Source organism: Argentina silus, assembly GCF_951799395.1.
Source record: "Argentina silus genome assembly, chromosome: 12".
NCBI classification, from domain to species: Eukaryota; Metazoa; Chordata; class Actinopteri; order Argentiniformes; family Argentinidae; genus Argentina; species Argentina silus.
This window is the reverse complement of record NC_139666.1, coordinates 20,775,862-20,798,193: the sequence shown is the minus strand read 5'-3', so window position 1 is coordinate 20,798,193 and position 22,332 is coordinate 20,775,862. Positions and strand designations below refer to the sequence as shown.

General features: G+C 38.6%; 2 protein-coding genes across 9 annotated transcripts; both read right to left on the bottom strand.

The window, feature by feature from the left end:
* Window positions 1–1,959: 1,959 nt before the first annotated feature.
* LOC310812719 (gamma-crystallin M3-like) lies at window positions 1,960–12,799 on the bottom strand (the record flags this gene model as incomplete). 8 transcript variants are annotated; one of them, XM_083681398.1, is made up of 3 exons in its annotated part: window positions 1,960–2,253; window positions 2,384–2,626; window positions 8,909–8,941. In XM_083681398.1, 3 exons carry the CDS (start codon window positions 8,939–8,941, stop codon window positions 1,960–1,962), a joined length of 570 nt encoding a protein of 189 aa, XP_083537524.1. The 8 variants fall into 8 exon arrangements, with proteins under 8 accessions (XP_083537524.1, XP_083537521.1, XP_083537526.1 ...); XM_083681395.1 differs by lacking the exon at window positions 8,909–8,941 and adding an exon at window positions 4,753–4,875; XM_083681400.1 differs by lacking the exon at window positions 8,909–8,941 and adding an exon at window positions 2,804–2,833.
* A 4,643-nt stretch (window positions 12,800–17,442) lies between these two features.
* Window positions 17,443–21,676, bottom strand: LOC310812721 (gamma-crystallin M3-like; the record flags this gene model as incomplete). The annotated part of the gene is made up of 3 exons (XM_083681404.1): window positions 17,443–17,730; window positions 17,880–18,122; window positions 21,554–21,676. 3 exons carry the CDS (start codon window positions 21,674–21,676, stop codon window positions 17,443–17,445), a joined length of 654 nt encoding a protein of 217 aa, XP_083537530.1.
* Window positions 21,677–22,332: the final 656 nt, after the last annotated feature.

Sequence of the window (22,332 nt, the reverse complement as noted above, 5' to 3'; positions counted from 1 at the left end):
AAAGGGTTATTATGTACAGCCTCATAGAGGAGAAAAGGAGAATTTTCTGCCTTAAAAGCAAATATGAAGTTAATGTGACAGATCCGTGGAGTGGTGTGTACTGTAACGCACTGTTGTAACAGAAATATATCAGGCCTAATGTCCTTTTTATTTTAGAAAAGGCACTTTCTAATGAGTGCTTATCATGTCTGTTTGAATTTGCAGTTGTAGTTTTTGACAGTTAGAATGTTTCATTAGTAGTTATCAAAATGCTGTACTTATGTGAAATGTATCAACATCCATCATGGTAGTGTTTTATCCAAAAGCATTTCCGAGCCTTCATTTCCTCTACCTTTGACACATCTCTTAATAAACCTATGAGCATTTTAATTTAACTGTATGTACAGTATAGTGGCTAAGCTCACAGCTTCTCACTGCCCACCTCTACCTGAAAAGGTGTAAAGTCAGGTCGCAGATGCATGAGGCCAAGGGTCACCTCAGAACTATTTGAACGACCTGTGGCAGTGTCTAGATTCAGAATATTCTCAGAAGAATACCTGTATTCAGACAAGGCATGCCTCCATTTGATTCTTGACCTGTCCATCAGTCACTCACAACCTATCAGCTTAGGTATCCTCTTGTGGGCGGAACTATGTTATGTCTTAAATTGATGTAATTTGCTTAAAAATGTACAGGAGCTTATATTGTAGCACTGAGTGACTCTCTTGATTGACAGCCTAATCCTAAAGTTGAGATGTGCATGGATATCACATTTTTGAAAGCAATACATGAGGGAAACTTATAAATACATGTACTTCTCACAAGTTATGATTTGGGACCAAATTAGTGGTAACAGTACAACATTACATTGCTTAATTTGTCCCACAATTGAGTATGGCCCACTCATATAACGTCAGTCATTATTTAGATAATGCTTAAGTCATGTCAGGTTGGATTAACATAAATGGCAACATGACCACAAATAGCACTCACAAGGGTAATGTCAAATTTCATTTTTATTTTGTATTGGATATCGTACAGAGGATGACATTTGTCTATCATTGTCCATATACAGTACAACTCACAATATTGAGCTACAATAGAAAGTACACAAATATTCTAGTAATCTTAGATCTTAAAATGCTGATATAAAAGTGGAGCTATTGTATATAATTGGACCATCACGACTCTTCATTATTGCCATTCGCTGCCTCACACTACATGAGAAAGGCAGAAGTTGTTTTCTAAAAATAAATGCTACATCTTCGAAATCCAGATCACAATCATTGCAAATCATATACACATTAAAGCTTGGTACATTTTGAAGGTCCAATATGTAGATTTAAACGTATGTTTAAAATAGTGCTACATAGTCATGATAAATTGGTAGTGATCAAGGAATGACATTGGTTGAAAAATACATTTGTTAGTATATTTACTATACTTTAGTATGTTTTTAATGACAAAGAATGTTCATTGGAGAACGCTGTTTTGTCCAGACAAGGTGCTTTCTAAAATCTGGTGCTGTGGCCAAGCACATGTGGGTATGCATACATTCGCCGCATATTGTACAAAAATGTTAATGGTAATTGTTCATATAAATAATATCTAGCTAGCCTGAATCAGTGAATACTAACACTGAAAGCCCTCCTGAACATTTTAAGACCAATTTATGAATTTATTCTTCATGATAGGCTCAGAGCCAGACTTATGACAGTACTCTATTGGCTTTATGATGTGACGTTTGAGTGTTACAAAAAAGGCAAACATTATAATAATTCTAATAAACCAATCATTTGAAAGAGAGATGATTGGAATCATTTCTATGAGAGCATCAATGCCATGTCTAGTGACGGGGGTGACATCAGATGTAGATCTATTGGAAAAGCAACAAAACACCCAAATGTGAAAATATTGTAGCCCACTTCATTGTTTTGTGATTAAAAATCGCTTTTATTTTCTTTGATCAGTTTCAGATGTTTAGCACATATCAGTGATACGCCTCATGCTCATGAACCTCATGCCCATGGATCCCTGGCCCATGCCCATGCCCATCTCTCTGAAGTTCCTGTACTCTCCAGGCCTCATGTACATCATCCTGCCTCTGTAGTGGGGCTGCTCATACATCAGCCAGTGGCCATCCATAACGTTGCAGGACTGGCAGTCGGACATACGGTAACGATCCATGATGGAGTCACAGTCATCCATCATCTCGTGCATCTGACCTCCGAAGTTCTCCCTCTCGTAGATCCTCATCCTGAAGGATCCTCTGTGCTGTAGAATGAAATGTGAAATGAAATTATTTCCTGAACAACTAGTCCAAAACTCACAGAGCTGTGGTGACTACTGTATCTTGCAGGGCTATAGCAGAAGCCACGATGAATATCATCATTGTTAGGCTTACCATGGGGATCATGCGGCAGGACCTGACACCATCGTTCATTCCCATGAAGCGCTGGTAGTCAGAGTACTCGCCCCTCTTCATGAAGTACTGGTTTCCCATGTAGTTGGTGCGGTCATAGACCATGAAGCAGCCGCTCTCCACCCTGCAGGAGTGGCAGCGGCTCATGTAAGAGGACATGTCAGGGCAGTCGCTGCTGCACTCATAAGAGCGACCCTGGAAGTTCCTGTCCTCGTAGAAGGTAGCCTGAAAACAATACATTGTATTCATTATCTGTCTAGTTTAACATTTAACAAATTAAACCAATACATGTATTTATTTTGTTAGGTAGTTTAGGTTGTTTTGTATTAACTGTACATTTATTATCATTAATTAATTCAGTTATTCATTCATATTATGTTTAGTTGTTTTTATAATGCTTACCCTGCCCATGTTCATGCTGGTGGTGGTCATTTTGGTTGACTGAGCTGCTGCTGCTGCTGCTGCTACTGCTGCACTGATGTCCTTTCTGTTTAACCCTTACTTTTATACCTGATCAAACCTAAAGAATCTGTTGCCTCCATTGTGTAAAACCCTGACCCAGCAACATGGTATAGTGGCCTATAGAGTGAGTGCTGGAGTGGCATTGGCATATTCCCACGTGACTGGGTCCTTAGACATTAGAAAGGCTTTTTTATTTATGAACCAGGTTATACAAAACCTTTTTGTGAAAGTGAATGTTGTGTAGCTGAAGCTAGTTTAGAAAGTATTAGCAATCAGACACAGAAGCAGAGGAACAGGGGAACATGTACTTTAGTAGCCATACTGTACATCTCAACAACCACAATGCATTGCATGTAGCATATATATAGATGTATACATTCCTTATGTTAGAGAGCGCCCTCTAGGATGCAATTACAGCAGGTAAACCACATTAATGCATTATACAATAATCCAATGTAATAATGAAATAATGAATGCAATGCAATATAATGAATGTATAAAGGTATGGACACAACATCTTCCCTTTTCTAACAAAGAATACTTTCTCTTAGTACCTTAGAACATCACAGTATTATACCCTCTGTATAATGTATGTAAACACAATAACACAATGACATTTTATATTTTTTTCCTACTCATTCACATGACAAAGTCTTTAGCTCAGCTAGGTGGGTTTCTAGACCTGGTAGGTCTGGGTAGGTTATCAGAGTCAGAGTCAGGCGGTTTATCAGTCTCTGGCTCAGTATTGTCCAGTGCTCTGTCAGAGTCAGTATCGGGGTCAACTCTGGCAGTGCAGATAGGCGTGAGGCATTCCAGGTCCTTCCATCATCAAAGCAAGTAAGTGTTTGAACTTTTCTTTGTCACAACAGTCCTTGGTTTTGTGAACTTGAGTTCTCCTTTCCTTACTTTCCATGGCTTCGCACTCTTGCACTCTGCAACATGATGGCGAATATTGTACCAATGTTTGTTGGAGAACAGCTCTTATTGGAGATTAATGTGTATACAGTAGGCTGATTGTTAAGTAGCAAACCCTGTTGCGTTTAGCTAGGTTTGCAACAGTTTCTCTACAAATGGACTCATGCAACTAGCCTGCCTAGCTAGCCTGAATCAGTGAATACTAACACTGAAAGCCCTCCTGAACCTCTTAAGACCAATTTATGAATTTATTCTTCATGATAGGCTCAGAGCCAGACTTATGACAGTACTCTATTGGCTTTATGATGTGACGTTTGAGTGTTACAAAAAAGGCAAACATTATAATAATTCTAATAAACCAATCATTTGAAAGAGAGATGATTGGAATCATTTCTATGAGAGCATCAATGCCATGTCTAGTGACGGGGGTGACATCAGATGTAGATCTATTGGAAAAGCAACAAAACACCCAAATGTGAAAATATTGTAGCCCACTTCATTGTTTTGTGATTAAAAATCGCTTTTATTTTCTTTGATCAGTTTCAGATGTTTAGCACATATCAGTGATACGCCTCATGCTCATGAACCTCATGCCCATGGATCCCTGGCCCATGCCCATGCCCATCTCTCTGAAGCTCCTGTACTCGCCGGGCCTCATGTACATCATCCTGCCTCTGTAGTGGGGCTGCTCATACATCAGCCAGTGGCCGTCCATAACGTTGCAGGACTGGCAGTCGGACATACGGTAACGATCCATGATGGAGTCACAGTCATCCATCATCTCGTGCATCTGGCCTCCGAAGCTCTCCCTCTCGTAGATCCTCATCCTGAAGGATCCTTTGTGCTGTAGAATGAAATGTGAAATGAAATTATTTCCTGAACAACTAGTCCAAAACTCACAGAGCCGTGGTGACTACTGTATCTTGCAGGGCTATAGCAGAAGCCACGATGAATATCATCATTATTAGGCTTACCATGGGGATCATGCGGCAGGACCTGATACCATCGTTCATTCCCATGAAGCGCTGGTAGTCAGAGTACTCGCCCCTCTTCATGAAGTACTGGTTTCCCATGAAGTTGGAGCGGTCGTAGACCATGAAGCAGCCGCTCTCCACCCTGCAGGAGTGGCAGCGGCTCAGGTAAGAGGACATGTCAGGGCAGTCGCTGCTGCACTCATAAGAGCGACCCTGGAAGTTCCTGTCCTCGTAGAAGGTAGCCTGAAAACAATACATTGTATTCATTATCTGTCTAGTTTAACATTTAACAAATTAAACCAATACATGTATTTATTTAGTTAGGTAGTTTAGGTTGTTTTGTATTAACTGTACATTTATTATCATTAATTAATTCAGTTATTCATTCATATTATGTTTAGTTGTTTTTATAATGCTTACCCTGCCCATGTTCATGCCGGTGGTGGTCATTTTTGTTGACTGAGCTGCTGCTGCTGCTGATGCTACTGCTGCACTGATGTCCTTTCTGTTTAACCCTTACTTTTATACCTGACCAAACCGAAAGAATCTGTTGCCTCCATTGTGTAAAACCCTGACCCAGCAACATGGTATAGTGGCCTATAAAGCGAATGCTGGAGTGGCATAGGCATATTCCCACGTGATTGGGTCCTTAGACTTTAGAAAGGCTTTTTTTTATTTATGAACCAGGTTATACAAAACCTTTTTGTGAAAGTGAATGTTGTGTAGCTGAAGCTAGTTTAGAAAGTATTAGCAATCAGTCACAGAAGCAGAGGAACAGGGGAACAGGTACTTTCGTAGCCATACTGTACATCTCAACAACCACAATGCATTGCATGTAGCATATATATAGATGTCTACATTTCTTATGTTAGAGAGCGCCCTCTAGGATGCAATTATAGCAGGTAAACCACATTAATGCATTATACAGTAATCCAGTGTAATAATGAAATAATTAATGCAATAGAATGAATGTATAAAGGTATGGACACAACAGTGATCAGTGGCAGTTACACCTTTGCATGCTATGCATTGATAATGCATGTTAAGGGGTGGTGCCAGTTTCACATTTTGAAGTCAATTCTAACATATGGCAAATTCTTGTTCTACATTATATCTAATCCACTGAAGTCAATACAATTTCACCGTTTTAATTGAAGCTTTTTTTCCTGAAATTGAAATTGCTATAGTGAAGTCAGCCAATGCCCAGTGAATCATGTTATTCAGGGAAAAAAGTGTTATGTAGAAATAACTCAGACGATTTCAAATGAGAATATTCTGAAGGCAGATTTGTTTACATTTTACATTTTAAGATTAATGTTTTTATGAGAGAGGACTTAATATTTAACCTTGATGTCTGTCACATTATATTAAGTTAGCTACTGATTCTGTAACCTTAACCAATATGTTTTTTGTTGTTGTTTTTTAACAACATATTACAGCATTTTGTTAAAGAATTTGACATTGTCACAGAAGGTGGGACACATCCATAGATGTTACTCAGTGGATATGAAATTGCAGGAACTAATACTGGGCCAACCTGAATACTACACAAGGGTTAATCAAAACATACTGTACAGACACATGAAGTGACTTCAAAATGCCCATCAGGGCTGTTTTATTCATATTTACCACATCAATACAATACATTGGATTAGACCACACATAAAGGTATCAATATCAATAATGTATTGAGTTGCATATGCAGGTCATTAAGAAGAGATCCACTATTTTGCAAGGACAACTACACAGGTGTCTCAACCAAATTAGCCCTTGAGATTTGTTCCATAATAACTGGACTAGGCTGACAGACCCTTCCACAACAGAGCTGTGACATGCCCAGTGTAGTTTGGGGGTAAAAGCCCTGCAGAAGCAGGTTGAAACCGGTAACACCAGTTTTATAATAATCACTGTATACAGTATACCAATCCGGGCCTAAAAAAGTAAACATTTTAATTCTGTGCTGTGGTAACTGTGACAAACTCTTATTGCAGGGTGACAATAGCACACCTACTGGTGCAGTAACTGTGGAGCAATTGTTTGGATAGCAGCACATTTTTACACCGCAGTGCAGAGTAACATTTTTAGGGCTGATGTTATGCCAAAAAGTGGTATTGCCAAAAAATATTCCTGTCGCCAATCTTTGGCACCTTATAAGGTGCATAACTGACCTTGGCACGAGTTGATGCTACGCTGTAATGCACAGGTTATTAAACCTAGATGGCTTTTATCTTTTGTAATTTGTAATTACACCCAACTAACTAATCTCAGAATCCAGAATCTGAGCTCTCGATTGAGATTCTGGGGGTGAAGGAAGTGAAAAGTGGGGACAGGAAGTTGTCAGCAAGTCTCAACCCCCCTAAACTTTTCACTGTAGCTCCACTTGAGTCTCTCCCGGTGACCCTCCTCTTCCGCGCGTGCTCTTTTATGTAACGGGTAGGGCCTGAAAAGGTCCATACTACCAGCAGCCATATAAGACCCTATATAAGTCAGCTCCAATCAGGCAAAGCAACGGTCTACCATGTATGGGTCCTGTGTGTAAACATTGATTGTGTGACCATGTGCTCATGTAAAGGTAGGTACCCTGGGTTCTCATGATGCTTAAAATAATGTTTTAGTGTTTAAACTAATTTGTATTTCAACAACATTGCTAATGTATGCATTTCATTGTCCAGGTGTAACAAAAAGGCTGTGGCCAGGCCTGAAATGGATTTGCGAGGGTATCGGGTGGAACAAACTTGCATACTGTACTGTAGCTAGATTGTCTACTGTTGAGCAAATGTTAGCTAACTACAGCTTCACATAGGTTAGCTTAGCTGTAATTAAAAGTGCATTTAATGACTTTCTGGCTAGCCAACCTTTTAGCCAAAATAGCAGTAATAAAGTTGATACTATAGCTCACTTTTTTTTTCTATACTTTTTGAGTATATCAGTAACTCACATCAGCTAGCTATAAAGCCAGTTTCTGATGTCATCTAATTGGTAGCTTAGCAAACAATATGCCTCACTCTTAACTTCAACAATATTCTTATTTTAATGGTATTTAATGCAGTACCAGTACCAGAATTCGGCAGCATCACTTTGGTCATGTGAGTATGCTTAATCTAAATTCCCAGTTTTTCTGCACTGCCAGTTCTCTTAGTAATTAACAATAAATTATAAAACCCAGGAGAGGTCAAATTAACCCTTATTTACCCATACATGCACAAGTAGTCATATTGCCAATCAACCACCTTGTTACATCTGCATCTTGTAAGTGGTCTGAGAGTCATATGAAAATACCCTTCATTAAACTTGTAAACAAGCAAATAAGCAGGCTAAAATGATGTTTATGGGAAAGTAAACTATTTTATTCAATGGCTTTTCTTACATCGCTAAACAAGCAATATTTAGTACCAGGAGTCCATAATACGCCTCATGCTCATCCACTTCATGGATCCCTGGCCCATGCCCATGTCTCTGAAGCTCCTGTACTCTCCAGGCCTCATGTACATCATCCTGCCTCTGTAGTTGGGCTGCTCATACATCAGCCAGTGGCCGTCCATAACGTTGCAGGACTGGCAATCAGACATACGGTAACGATCCATGATGGAGTCACAGTCATCCATCATCTCGTGCATCTGACCTCCAAAGCTCTCCCTCTCGTAGATCCTCATCCTGTAGGATCCTCTGTGCTGTTATAGGAAAACACAAAAAATCATTATTCATACTAAGAGTAAAAAGAAGTGAAGAATACCTTCACTTAAAGCCATTTGAACTCACCATGGGGATCATGCGGCAGGACCTGATGCAGTCATTGAAACCCATCATACGCTGGTAGTCAGAGTACTCTCCCCTCTTCATGAAGTACTGGTTTCCCATGAAGTTGGTGCGGTCATAGACCATGAAGCAGCCGCTCTCCACCCTGCAGGAGTTGCAGTGGCTCATGTAAGAGGACATGTCAGCACAGTCGCTCATGCACTCATAAGAGCGACCCTGGAAGTTCTTGTCCTCGTAGAAGATAATCTGAAAATAAACAGAAATAACATCCGTTACCTATCAAATTATACAGGAGAATTCTAAAATGTAACACAATTTTTAGGGATAGTGGGCTCTAACACCATATAGGTAACCAGTTATATTGATATTATTGTTGATACACTGTGAAGCCCCAAAACACCTTGCTCATCATGTTCATGCCGGTGGTGGTCATTTTGGCTCACTGTGCTGTTGCTGCTGCTATAGCTAATGAACTGCCTTCCTACCTGTTAACCCTTACTTTTATACCTGACCCAACCTAAAGAATATGTGGCCCCCATTGTGTAAAGCCCTGACCCAGCAACATGCTATAGAGGCCTATACAGTGCTGAAGTTATGTCCACATTTCCAGGGACTGGGTACCCCACAGTCCTGAGAGAGGCGACATATAGTACAGTAAAGCCTTTTTAAAAGAGAAACATACAATATACAGGTTTAGACACACAATGTAAATCCAGCATATAGTGCATCATATACTGTATTTCATTGTTAAGCTTGTTTGAATGTTTCATTTGTTCAACATTTTACTGTATTGGCCACATAAAGAATCTTACATTGCATGTGGACGTTGTATTCTTTCACATTGTCAGGTGTGCCTCATGTTGTAGATTTATATATATATATATATATATATATATATATATATATATATATATATATATATATATATATATATATGTGTGTATATGTGTATATGTATATATATATTTTAAAAATCAACTTGTATTTTGTGAACATTAGCACACATTTAATTCATTTGAAAATACATTATATTTGTATGTAATTAAATATAACCGTCTGATTTTAGAAATGTACCCTCTATCCAAAATTACCTTAAGAGTGACACACCAGGGTATTAAATGAAGTTACTATCCATCTTTTTTATATAGTTTGCTGTAGCATTCTTAACCAGTGAATGTAATTGATGATATTAGTTGAGTTGAATTACTTACATACATATATACATACATTCAGCATATACATACATTCAGCATATACATACATACATACATACATACATACATACATACATACATACATACACATACATACATACATACATACATACATACATACATACATACATACATACATACATACATACATACATACATACATACAGACATACATACATTAAAATGCAAAGAATATTTTGCATATTTTGCATATTTTGCTCCAGTTATATTTAACTACAACATACAATATCAGAACATACACTTGTAAGCAGGCCTCTTGAACATATGAGATACAAAATAATATAATAAAAGTACACATACATAGAATAGAAAATAGAGATAGTATGATATATTCTAATATATTTAGTACATAACATAACATCCACAGAAGTTATATTAATACATTTCAAAATAATATAATTTAAGTGCATATCCTCACATCATTCCTTGTGCGATAGATACTGTACAAAAATAGCCCCCTATTTAACTATTTGTCCATAATCTATTAATCATGAAATTCAATCAGGTTTGCATGCACAAAGTAATTATATTTTGGGACCACATCAATGGTCGGCTATTGAGAAAGATTTGAATATATTCCGTAAAATATTTGCTTTGTACAATTTCGATGAATAAACAATGAGGAGTATAAATATAAGTAAACAAATTAAATGCTCACTATAACAAATCTACATTTTAGGTGTGAAGAAAATACATGCTCTACAGTATTTCACAACGATAAAATGGATTGTCAACTTCAAATGTTTTGGATTAGGTCATTATCTTCTGTTCTCTAACAGAGATTAATTGACACAACATATGCTTTGGCATTGAATTCTAAGACTTCAGGGCCTGTAGCAAGTCATTACTTTACTGCACTGCACTTCCATATACAGTATGGGATTGATTACTACACCTTGTCATCATAAGACTATTCCAGAAAGTAAATATAAGCGGTTAGGATAAGTATGAGGCTGTTGAGGACAATAAGGACATCAATGGGATATCTCTATGTCAATATGTTTTTGTAAAATTTTGGCTTTAAAGTTTATTCAAAGTGGGACTGAGCAAATATTTTACACAGGTATCTTTGAATACAGACACATTTTACAATGTATTCTGTTCTGAATTTTACTTTTTCTATCAATATTTTTTTTAGATTATTATTTCATTATTTAGATAATTATATAGAGATGATTTAACTTTTTATATGTGATATTCACTTCTTTAATATTACCTTTTACATTGTATTGCATTTGACATACACTCACTTGCATTTGACACACACTTTATTAGGTACACCTTGCTAGTACTGGGTTGGACCCCCTTTTGTAGCCCATCTGCTTCAAGGTTCGACGTGTTGTGCGTTCAGAGATGGTCTTCTGCATACCTTGGTTGTAACGAGTGGTTATTTGAGTTACTGTTGCCTTTCTATCATCTCGAACCAGTCTGGCCATTCTCCTCTGACCTCTGGCATCAACAAGGCATTTTCGCCCAGAGAACTGCCGCTCACTGGATATTTTCTCTTTTTTGGACCATTCTCTGTAAACTCTAGAGATGGTTGCGTGTGAAAATCCCAGTAGATCAGCAGTTTCTGAAATACTCAGACCAGCCCGTCTGGCACCAACAACCATGCCACGTTCAAAGTCACTTAAATCACCTTTCTTCCTCATTCTGATGCTCGGTTTGAACTTCAGCAGGTCGTCTTGACCATGTCTACATGCCTAAATGCATTGAGTTGCTGCCATGTGATTGGCTGATTAGATATTTGCGTTACTGAGCAGTTGAAGAGGTGTACCTAATAAAGTGGCCGGTGAGTGTATATGACAAGTGCAATATTATAGGATGAGAGAAATAACCCAGAAAATCCATTTTGTTTAACAATGTAGACTTTTAGCATGCCTCAAACTCTGTTACCTGAAAAATCCTTCATTTAAAAAAAAAAAAAAAAACATTTTATTTGACCTGTATCTCTTCATAAAATGTTTTTTTTCCCATTTGGATTTAAGGTGTCATACCATCATCTAAAAAGGAGGATTCAATTACAGGAGAAGTAGTGTGCTTATCTTATGTAGATATGAATGCTTTACATTTTTATTTGATGAGTTGATATTCAACTGCTTCATATGAGAATGCTTGAAATGTAAACAAACATTTTTTAAAGATAGCTCACTCTTTATCAAAATCAGTAGATATTACTGTATGCCAGTGTACTGAATCTTACCTGAATTACCTTGATATAATAATGAAACAGTGAAGCAATCTTTAACGCTTTGTCTACTACTGTAGAAATTTTTTGAGTAAACAAATCAGAAAAAACAAGACAAAAAACAATACTGAATTCGGCAAAAAAGGTTTTAATAATCTTTTTCTACATCATTTTATTAATTTACATGGACATGTTGTCCATGATACGCCTCATGCTCATGAACCTCATACCTCCCATACCCCCCATGCCCATGCCCATCTCTCTGAAGTTCCTGTACTCTCCAGGCCTCATGTACATCATCCTGCCTCTGTAGTTGGGCTGCTCGTACATCAGCCAGTGGCCATCCATAACGTTGCAGGACTGGCAGTCGGACATACGGTAACGATCCATGATGGAGTCACAGTCATCCATCATCTCGTGCATCTGACCTCCGAAGTTCTCCCTCTCGTAGATCCTCATTCTGTAGTTTCCCCTGTGCTGTAGAAGAAAATGTTATTCGTTACTGATCTTAGAAATTATATGCAAATTGACCTCACATTATATCATTGGATGTTTTTTTTTTTTAAAGAAAAAGTTAGATTTTTAGAAGATATTTTCCTCCTACCATGGGGATCATACGGCAGGACCTGATACAGTCCCTCATTCCCATCATGCTCATGTAGTCAGAGTACTCGCCCCTCTTCATGAAGTACTGGTTTCCCATGAAGTTGGAGCGGTCGTAGACCATGAAGTTGCCGCTCTCCACCCTGCAGGAGTGGCAGCGGCTCAGGTAGGAGGTCATGTCAGGGCAGTCATTGCTGGTCTCGTAGGAACGACCCTGGAAGTTCCTGTCCTCGTAGAAGATAATCTGAAAACACCAAAATAACATAAACCATGTTATTGCCAAATCTTTCCTTTTTTAAAGATATAGAAATTGTGAAATGTTATTGTCTGCCAATATGTAAGAACTGATTAAAAAACTGAAAGTGTCAAATTAAAGACAACTGCTACAATGCTGACCTTGCCCATGGTCATGATGGCGGTGGTTGTTGTTCCTCAGAGCTGAACTGCTGATACACTGATGTCCTGTTGGTTTTAACCCTTACTTTTATACCTGACCAAATGCAAAGAATCTGTGGCCCCCATTGTGTAAAGCCCTGACCCAGCAACATGGTATAGAGGCCTATACAGTACTGAAGTGCGTTCGTCACATTTCCATGTGACTGGATCCCTAGAAGACTTTAGACTTTTCCATTGAGAAGTCAATACAACTGAGCTTTTTGCAGTAGTATACAATGGTTTGTTTTACATATTTCAAAACTACCACTACGTGGTATTTAGGGAACATGTTGAAAAGGATTCTACTTCGTTGCTTTGTTTTAGTGTAAAAGCAATGATGTAATCCAAAAATCCTATAGAATAACATTTATGCTTGTATGTTGAGCAAGGTTTAAGTTGACAGGTTACAATTGAGATAATTGAGAATTAAACATTTTGACAGGTATAGCATTTATGTTGGTCAGGATTTTAGTAAATAGAGAGAGGGGAATAGCGGGCTCAACTCATAAAAAAATAGGGTCGCTAGGACATATATAAAAAGATACCCTGCACTCACTAGAATTACTTTTAATAATTTAATGTATTGCAGCAGCAGTCAAACAAATGCATTTCTGCCTTCTTTAGTGTTTTGGAAGAAGGTGAACGCTGAATCAGGATTTTAGTACCATTAAAAATATTTAGTTAAATTAGAATTGTAGAGATCCAAACAATTAATCTCCAGAATAGGGGCGGGTGTATTCAGCTTTTTCGTTCTTGGCTTCACCAATTTACGGCACACTGTCTGGTTTTCCCACTATCACCACTTTTCCTACAGAGGTGTAGTGAGGTGTATTTGATAAATAACTCAATACATGATTACTTCAATCATCAACAATCATCACACTTCACATTGCGTTTCTCTCATGCCTCTGTAGTAATACTGTAGATATACTAGTAGCTACAGTTTGTTTTTTCATAGAAACGTAGTAACTCATTTGTAATTGCACTGTTATGGATGTAAGCACTTTTTGCAGTTACACACGTGGACTGTTCTTATTTACGATTGTGTAGTAACAAAACTGCTCTAGTCTAGTATCATGTAATCTCTACTGCAAGAGACAACATACAGTTTTAATGCTGTTGATACAACAGTTGTTACAGCATTACTACTAATGTACAGAGCAACATAATAACATGTCATAAAGAGTTAACAATTCATTAATTTTAACTATTAACTATTATTTAACTATTTAACTATTAACTATTCCCTTTGTTTTATCACAGAGATTTGTGCACTAATGAGGTAAGTAAAGGTATTTCAGGATTAGACCGCTTAGTGTAAAAACAACTTTATTCCTGTAAACCATGTTACAATTGTGTTTTTTTGCCTTTTGTTATAGACTTTAATGGCGAAGATCATGATGTTTTTGATGACAACTCACAACATTCTCAATGACAGTTACTTAAAGGTGCAGCATGTCGTTTTTGCACTTTGCTGCAATCTCTCGCCACACTGAACATTTGAAAACGTACATATGCTATGTTTTCTAATAGCAGTGATTCTGTGCATATACTTGTAAACAATCAAAACGTTAAATAGGTATGTAATGGCCAGGGCTTGACAACGACACCAGATTTTAGACAGCACTTTGTTTGGACCAAAACAGCACTCTTCACTGAATGTTCTCTATCATGTGATCCCATTCATTGATCGCTACAGATTTATCATGGCCATTTAGCACTATTCAAAACTGAAGTCTACATACTGGACCTTTAAGAGCAATTTGGCCATATAATACATTTCTATCCTAAAAAAAAACATTTTTTTCATTCCTATTGTTAAACAGCTTATAGTGATATGTAATGACACCTTGCTTGTATAGCAATTCGAAAAAACGTTCAGTGAAAGATATTTCAATAATAAATAATTGTAACACAAAAGAATGAATGTCTGGGACCTTTATCTATAGACTTTTTGTCTTACTATTCAACAATAATGTCACATATAACATACTGCACCATACAGATTGAATAAATGCTCTGTACTGTAGATAAATGTTTTTACAGTCTTCATAAATGTGTAATAAATGCTTTATGTAAAGTAAATTGTTTGCTGTAGCTAAAGTTGAAAGACATCTGTTATGACTTACGTGGCACATAATTATGCCATATGGATTACCATGGCATTAACATCTGGGGTCTCAGAAAAGGCACAGTTCAACGGACGATTTGATCTTTAAACTGTCGGAAAGTATTCAGATCCCTTCAGTTTTTCCACATTTATTCTTAAATGGATTACATTCATTTTTCCCCTCATCAATCTACACACAATACCCCATAATGACAAAGCCAAAACAGGTTTTTAGAAATTTTTGCTAATTTATTAAAAATAAAAAACTGAAATATCACATTTACATAAGTATTCAGACCCTTTATTCAGTACTTTGTTGAAGCACCTTTGGCATTGATTACAGCCTCAAGTCTTCTTGGGTATGACACTACAAGCTTGGCATTTGGGGAGTTTCTCCTATTCTTCTCTGCAGATCCTCTCAAGCTCTGTCAGGTTGGATGGGGAGCGTCGGTGCACAGCTATTTTCAGGTCTCTCCAGAGATGTTCGATCGGGTTCAAGTCGGGGCTCTGGCTGGGCCACTCAAGGACATACAGAGACATTCCCGAAGCCACTTCTACGTTGTCTTGGCTGTGTGCTTAGGGTCGTTGTCCTGTTGGAAGGTGAACCTTCGCCCCAGTCTGAGGTCCTGAGCACTCTGGAGCAGTTTTTCCTCAAGGATCTCTCTGTACTTTGCTCCATTCATCTTTTCCTCGACCCTGACTAGTCTCCCAGTCCCTGCCGCTGAAAAACATCCCCACAGCATGATGCTGCCACCACCATGCTTCACCGTAGGGATGGTATTGGCCAGATGATGAGCAGTGCCTGGTTTCCTCCAGACATGACGCTTGGCATTCAGGCCAAAGAGTTCAATCTTGGTTTCATCAGAGAATCTTGTTTCTCATGGTCTGAGAGTCCTTTAGGTGCCTTTTGGCAAACTCCAAGCAGGCTGTCATGTGCTTTTTACTGTAGAGTGGCTCCCGTCTGGCCACTCTACCATATAGGCCTGATTGGTGGAGCGCTGCAGAGATTGTTGTCCTTCTGGAAGGTTCCCCCATCTCCACAGAGGAACTCTGGAGCTCTGTCAGAGTGACAATTTGGTTATTGGTCACCTCCCTGACGATGGCCCTTCTCCCCCTATTGCTCAGTTTGGCCGGGCAGCCAGGTCTAGGAAGAGCCTTGGTGGTTCCAAACTTCTTCCATTTATGAATGATGGAGGCTACTGTGTTCTTGGAGACCTTCAATACTGCAGAAATGTTTTTGTCCCCTTCCCCAGATCTATGCCTCGACACAATCCTGTCTCTGCGGTCTACGGACAATTCCTTCGACCTCATGGCCTGGTTTTTGCTCTGATATGCACTGTCAACTGTGGGACCTTATATAGACAGGTGTGTGCCATTCCAAATCATGTCCAATCAATTGACTTTACCACAGGTGGACTCCAATCAAGTCGTAGAAACATCTCAAGGATGATCAATGAACAGCATGCACCTCAGCTCAATTTCGAGTGTCATAGCAAAGTGTCTGAATACTTATGTAAATGTGATATTTCAGTTTTTTATTTTTAATAAATTAGCAAATATTTCTAAAAACCTCGTTTGACTTTGTCATTATGGGGTATTGTGTGTAGTTTGATGAGGAAAAAAATAATTGAATCCATCTTAGAATAAAGCTGTAACATAACAAAATGTGGAAAAAGTGAAGAGGTCTGAATACTTTCCGAATGCACTGTAAGCCTGGAATACTCAAACCTGGTCTTAGTGGGAGTGAATTTACTGAGTAAACTACTTGTTATTATTTGATTTCAGCTAATCACACGAATGTGAGGCATTGCTTGCAGTCAAAAACCTGTGGTGTGCAAGCACTGGGGGGAAGTGCTGTGGGGGATGATTGATGCAAGGTAAAGCTAATGGCTATGCGCCGTCCGTTTTTCACGCTCTTTCTATGGGCTTAATTAATTAAGTTTGATGTGTTGGTTCACCAGTCCTTTCGCACATTTGGGCAGAAGTATCTGGGAACAAAACTACATTAGTTGTAATGATGTCATGATAGGTCAAGTTAATAAGCCAAAAGTCAATATCATATCTGTTGAAGTGTGACCCATTTATCATTTAAAGTGGTGTTACCAAATGCACTAGATTAGATTAGATTAGATTCAACTTTATTGTCATTGTGCAGAGTACAAGTACAGAGACAACGAAATGCAGATAATCAGTTCCAGCCAATTACTAAGTCATATGATGTTGAATTTGATCTGCTATGAACCAATGTGATGTACATTTTAAATCAAAGCAGCAACCATTAAATGCAATGAATCACATGATCATTAGTATTTCATGAGTTCATGTTTTATTGATATTTACTGATACATAAAATAAACAGATATTTAGCACATATCAGTGATACGCCTCATGCTCATGAACCTCATGGATCCCTGGCCCATGCCCATGCCCATCTCTCTGAAGTTCCTGTACTCTCCAGGCCTCATGTACATCATCCTGCCTCTGAAGTGGGGCTGCTCATACATCAGCCAGTGGCCATCCATAACGTTGCAGGACTGGCAGTCGGACATACGGTAACGATCCATGATGGAGTCACAGTCATCCATCATCTCGTGCATCTGACCTCCGAAGTTCTCCCTCTCGTAGATCCTCATCCTGAAGGATCCTCTGTGCTGTACAATGAAATGTGAAATTAAATTATTTCCTGAACAACCTGTACTAGTCCAAAACTCATAGAGCCAACACATTTTGGTGACTTTACACTGTTATCTAGCAGGGCGAAAAAAGAAGCCACTATGAATATCATCATTATTAGGCTTACCATGGGGATCATGCGGCAGGACCTGATACCGTCGTTCATTCCCATGAAGCGCTGGTAGTCAGGGTACTCTCCCCTGTTCATGAAGAACTGGTTTCCCATGTAGTTGGTGCGGTCATAGCCCATGAAGCAGCCGCTCTCCACCCTGCAGGAGTGGCAGTGGCTCATGTAAGAGGACATGTCATTGCAGTCGCTGCTGCACTCATAAGAGCGACCCTGGAAGTTCCTGTCCTCGTAGAAGGTAATCTGAAAATAAACAATGGCTAATGTTAATAATGGCTTGTATTTATAATACTTATGAATTAAAATAATAACCATATGAACCTAACCATATGAATACACTATCAAAATGTAAAACTTTCAATATTTGTCACCCTGCCCATGGTGATGGTTGTGATTGTTTCTCAGAACAAAAAATCTGAAAGTGTGGAATTAAAGACAACTGCTACAAAGTTTACCTTGCCCATCATGATGGCTGTGGTGGTTGTTCACTACACTGATGTCCTGTTGGGTTTAACCCTTACTTTTATAACTGACTGAACTGAAAGACTTTATGGCCCCCATTGTAAAAAACCCTGAGCCAGCACCATGATACAGGTACAGAGGCCTATACAGTATTGAGGTGCTTAGTCATATTTTAAAAGGGGTGGATCCCCAAGTGACTTTAGAAAATGGAATATTCTGATGATGAGAAGTCTCAAAAGACATTATAGCATTTCAGCTGTTAATAGGGAAGGCTTCTCAACAAGCATACCTTAAGCACCTGATTGTAATAGACTGATTGAATATACCTGTGATGTTCCTATGTCTACCTGCCATTGTATCTCTCGCACTGATGATGACAGTTACCGCCTAAGCGTGTATCCATGCATGCATCAGGCGATGACAGCCGGCAGGGAGCTACAAAAGAAATAATGCTTGGCTAGGAGGGAGGTTGGGTGTGACCCAAATGTCATGGGTTCGAATTGGCTTTGGGCCAATCTTTTACAAAAGTGCTCTTGATTTGCTACTTTTACTTTAAGAGGAACTGAAATGAAACACCAACTTTTCCTGTTGAAAACGGTCTACAGTGTGTAGCATCAGTAGTAGTCATATACATCATACATCAGTAGTAGTCATATATATCATACATCAGTAGTAGTCATATACATCATACATCAGTAGTAGTCATATATATCATACATCAGTAGTAGTCATATACATCATACATCAGTAGTAGTCATATACATCATACATCAGTAGTAGTCATATATATCATACATCAGTAGTAGTCATATACATCATACATCAGTAGTAGTCATATACATCATACATCAGTAGTAGTCATATATATCATACATCAGTAGTAGTCATATACATAATACATCAGTAGTAGTCATATATATCATACATCAGTAGTAGTCATATACATCATACATCAGTAGTAGTCATATACATCATACATCAGTAGTAGTCATATACATCATACATCAGTAGTCGTCATATACATCATACATCAGTAGTAGTCATATATATCTTAGATCAGTAGTAGTCATATACATCAATTCTTGCCCCAACATTGACTAAAAAGTGTAAAAACTATAACTTTGGACATAAACACAGTATTTTCATGGTCAGTCTAAACTGAGTGAGTCTGAGAACAGACCGTGATTTGCGGAGAGTTATGACGCCTGTCCTCTACGACAATTTGAAAGTGGGGTTTTGGATGGTACATCGAAACAGGCCAAGAAACAAGTAGAATTTCTTTTAAATAAGGAAGAGGAAAATCAAGGCGGAATCAGTCAGTGCAGTCCATCTTAACCACTCAAAGTTAATGCCGAATACTGCCTAACCGCCATGCAAGTTGAAGTACTACGTAGTTGCGTTGGTAACATAGTGCTTCATTGTTGTTTATTTTGTATTATTATTAAATGTTTTGCTGTGCTTTGTGGAAGCCTGCCGATTTCACGCTATAGTAAAGTGCAGATGTGCACATTATAGTTACTTTGACTGTCAAAGTCAGATTTGAGATATTGACATTGTTGTGTTGTTGTAACAAGGTATAACACAATTTGAGGCGAGAACGATGTTGAGCATCTTTTTTGTTTTGAAAAGCCATCAGGTTGATGTATGCATATGTTAACTGCCCGGCTGGTACCCCTTTCTCAGCTGTATAATTGTCAGAGATTAATGCATGGCTTGGAACACAGTTTTAGCAGAAATTGTATTGTAACGACCCTGTATAAGGCCCTTTACCAGCTCCGCCAAGAGAGTTAATGCTCTTGGTGTTGTAGCTAGCGTGCCCGGTTTGTAAGCGGAAAGGTCGCGAGTTTGATACCCGTTTAGGGCAAGCTACTCCTACCCACCGTTCGCTACAGTATATACAGAGGAACTCCTAATCTGGCAACGCATTCTATTTTGTACCAGCAGGGTTGCTAAATATGTAAGGGAAAATACACAGGCTCTAATAGAGATTTTCCAAAAAATGGTTTTTGAAAATTATTTTAGATATTAAAAGACAATCTGATTTATTCCCTGTTGAAAAGCTAAGAATCTCAGCTTTCTAACCATGCCAAATGTGTCTCAACTCACAATAATGAGTGAGAAAGAGCCGCTACATTCAGAGTATTACTGGACACTGATTTGGAGAAATCCACTCTTGACGTTTACTCTATTTTTGAGGTAACGGCTACGACATTCCACTAACAGCACTGTGGACACTCACACTGCGGCTCAAATTAAGACTTTTTGTCTGACATAAAGCAAATCACATAGCTAGCTAGCAGCTAATGAGTTTGTCAGCTTGACTTTAGTTAAACTGTATTGCAAGACATAGTGATAGCAGGTTTTACAATCAAAAGTGTAGTCTATACCAAAATCTGTTAGTATGACATTTTCTATATTTCATTATCAGTGGAAAGATAATTTAGGAAAATTCAAGATTAGGTAAGTCACACGGTTTTCAAATACATTTTGGAGATAGATTGTTTTTATTTTTTTAGCCGCTTTACTTGTTAACTGTTAACTGTCCTTCAATGTCAACTGTGCCCTCTGCTGCCAATGACATAAGAACTGCATGTTTTACTCACTTGAATAGAAAAATGGGGCTGTTCATAGATTCATTTTGATCTGCTATTAGTCAATGTGGTGAACATACTAAGAAGCAACAATTCAATTAAATGAATCCCATGATCAAAAGTATTTCATTAAATCATGTTTTATTGATATTTATTGATTAATGAAGAGAAAACATATTTAGCACATATCAGTGATACGCCTCATGCTCATGAACCTCATGCCCATGGATCCCTGGCCCATGCCCATGCCCATCTCTCTGAAGTTCCTGTACTCTCCAGGCCTCATGTACATCATCTTGCCTCTGTAGTGGGGCTGCTCATACATCAGCCAGTGGCCGTCCATAACGTTGCAGGACTGGCAGTCGGACATACGGTAACGATCCATGACGGAGTCACAGTCATCCATCATCTCGTGCATCTGACCTCCGAAGTTCTCCCTCTCGTAGATCCTCATCCTGAAGGATCCTCTGTGCTGTACAATGAAATGTGAAATTAAATTATTTCCTGAACAACCTGTACTAGTCCAAAACTCATAGAGCCAACACATTTTGGTGACTTTACACTGTTATCTAGCAGGGCGAAAAGAGAAACCACTATGAATATCATCATTATTAGGCTTACCATGGGGATCATGCGGCAGGACCTGACACCGTCGTTCATTCCCATGAAGCGCTGGTAGTCAGGGTACTCTCCCCTCTTCATGAAGTACTGGTTTCCCATGAAGTTGGTGCGGTCATAGACCATGAAGCAGCCGCTCTCCACCCTGCAGGAGTGGCAGCGGCTCATGTAAGAGGACATGTCATTGCAGTCGCTGCTGCACTCATAAGAGCGACCCTGGAAGTTCCTGTCCTCGTAGAAGGTAACCTGAAAATAAACAATGGCTAATGTTAATAATGTTAATAATATTTTGTACAATATAATTAATGTATATTTAAATTATATGAATACACTATCATAATTCATAACTTTCAACATTTGTCACCCTGCCCATGGTGATGGTTGTGATTGTTTCTCAGAACAAAAAATCGGAAAGTGTGGAATTAAAGACAACTGCTACAAAGTTTACCTTGCCCATCATGATGGCTGTGGTGGTTGTTCACTACACTGATGTCCTGTTGGGTTTAAGCCTTACTTTTATAACTGACTGAACTGAAAGACTGCATGGCCCCCATTGTAAAAAACCCTGAGCTGGCAACATGATACAGGTATAGAGGCCTATAGTATAGTATAGGCCCTATACAGTATTGAGGTGCTTAGTCATATTTTAAAAGGGGTGGATCCCCAAGGGACTTTAGAAAATGGAATGTTCTGGTGATGAGAAGTCTCAAAAGAGATTATAGCATTGTAGCACTTCATAGGGGATGCTTTTCGACAAGCCCAATATTAATTTATATATTTGT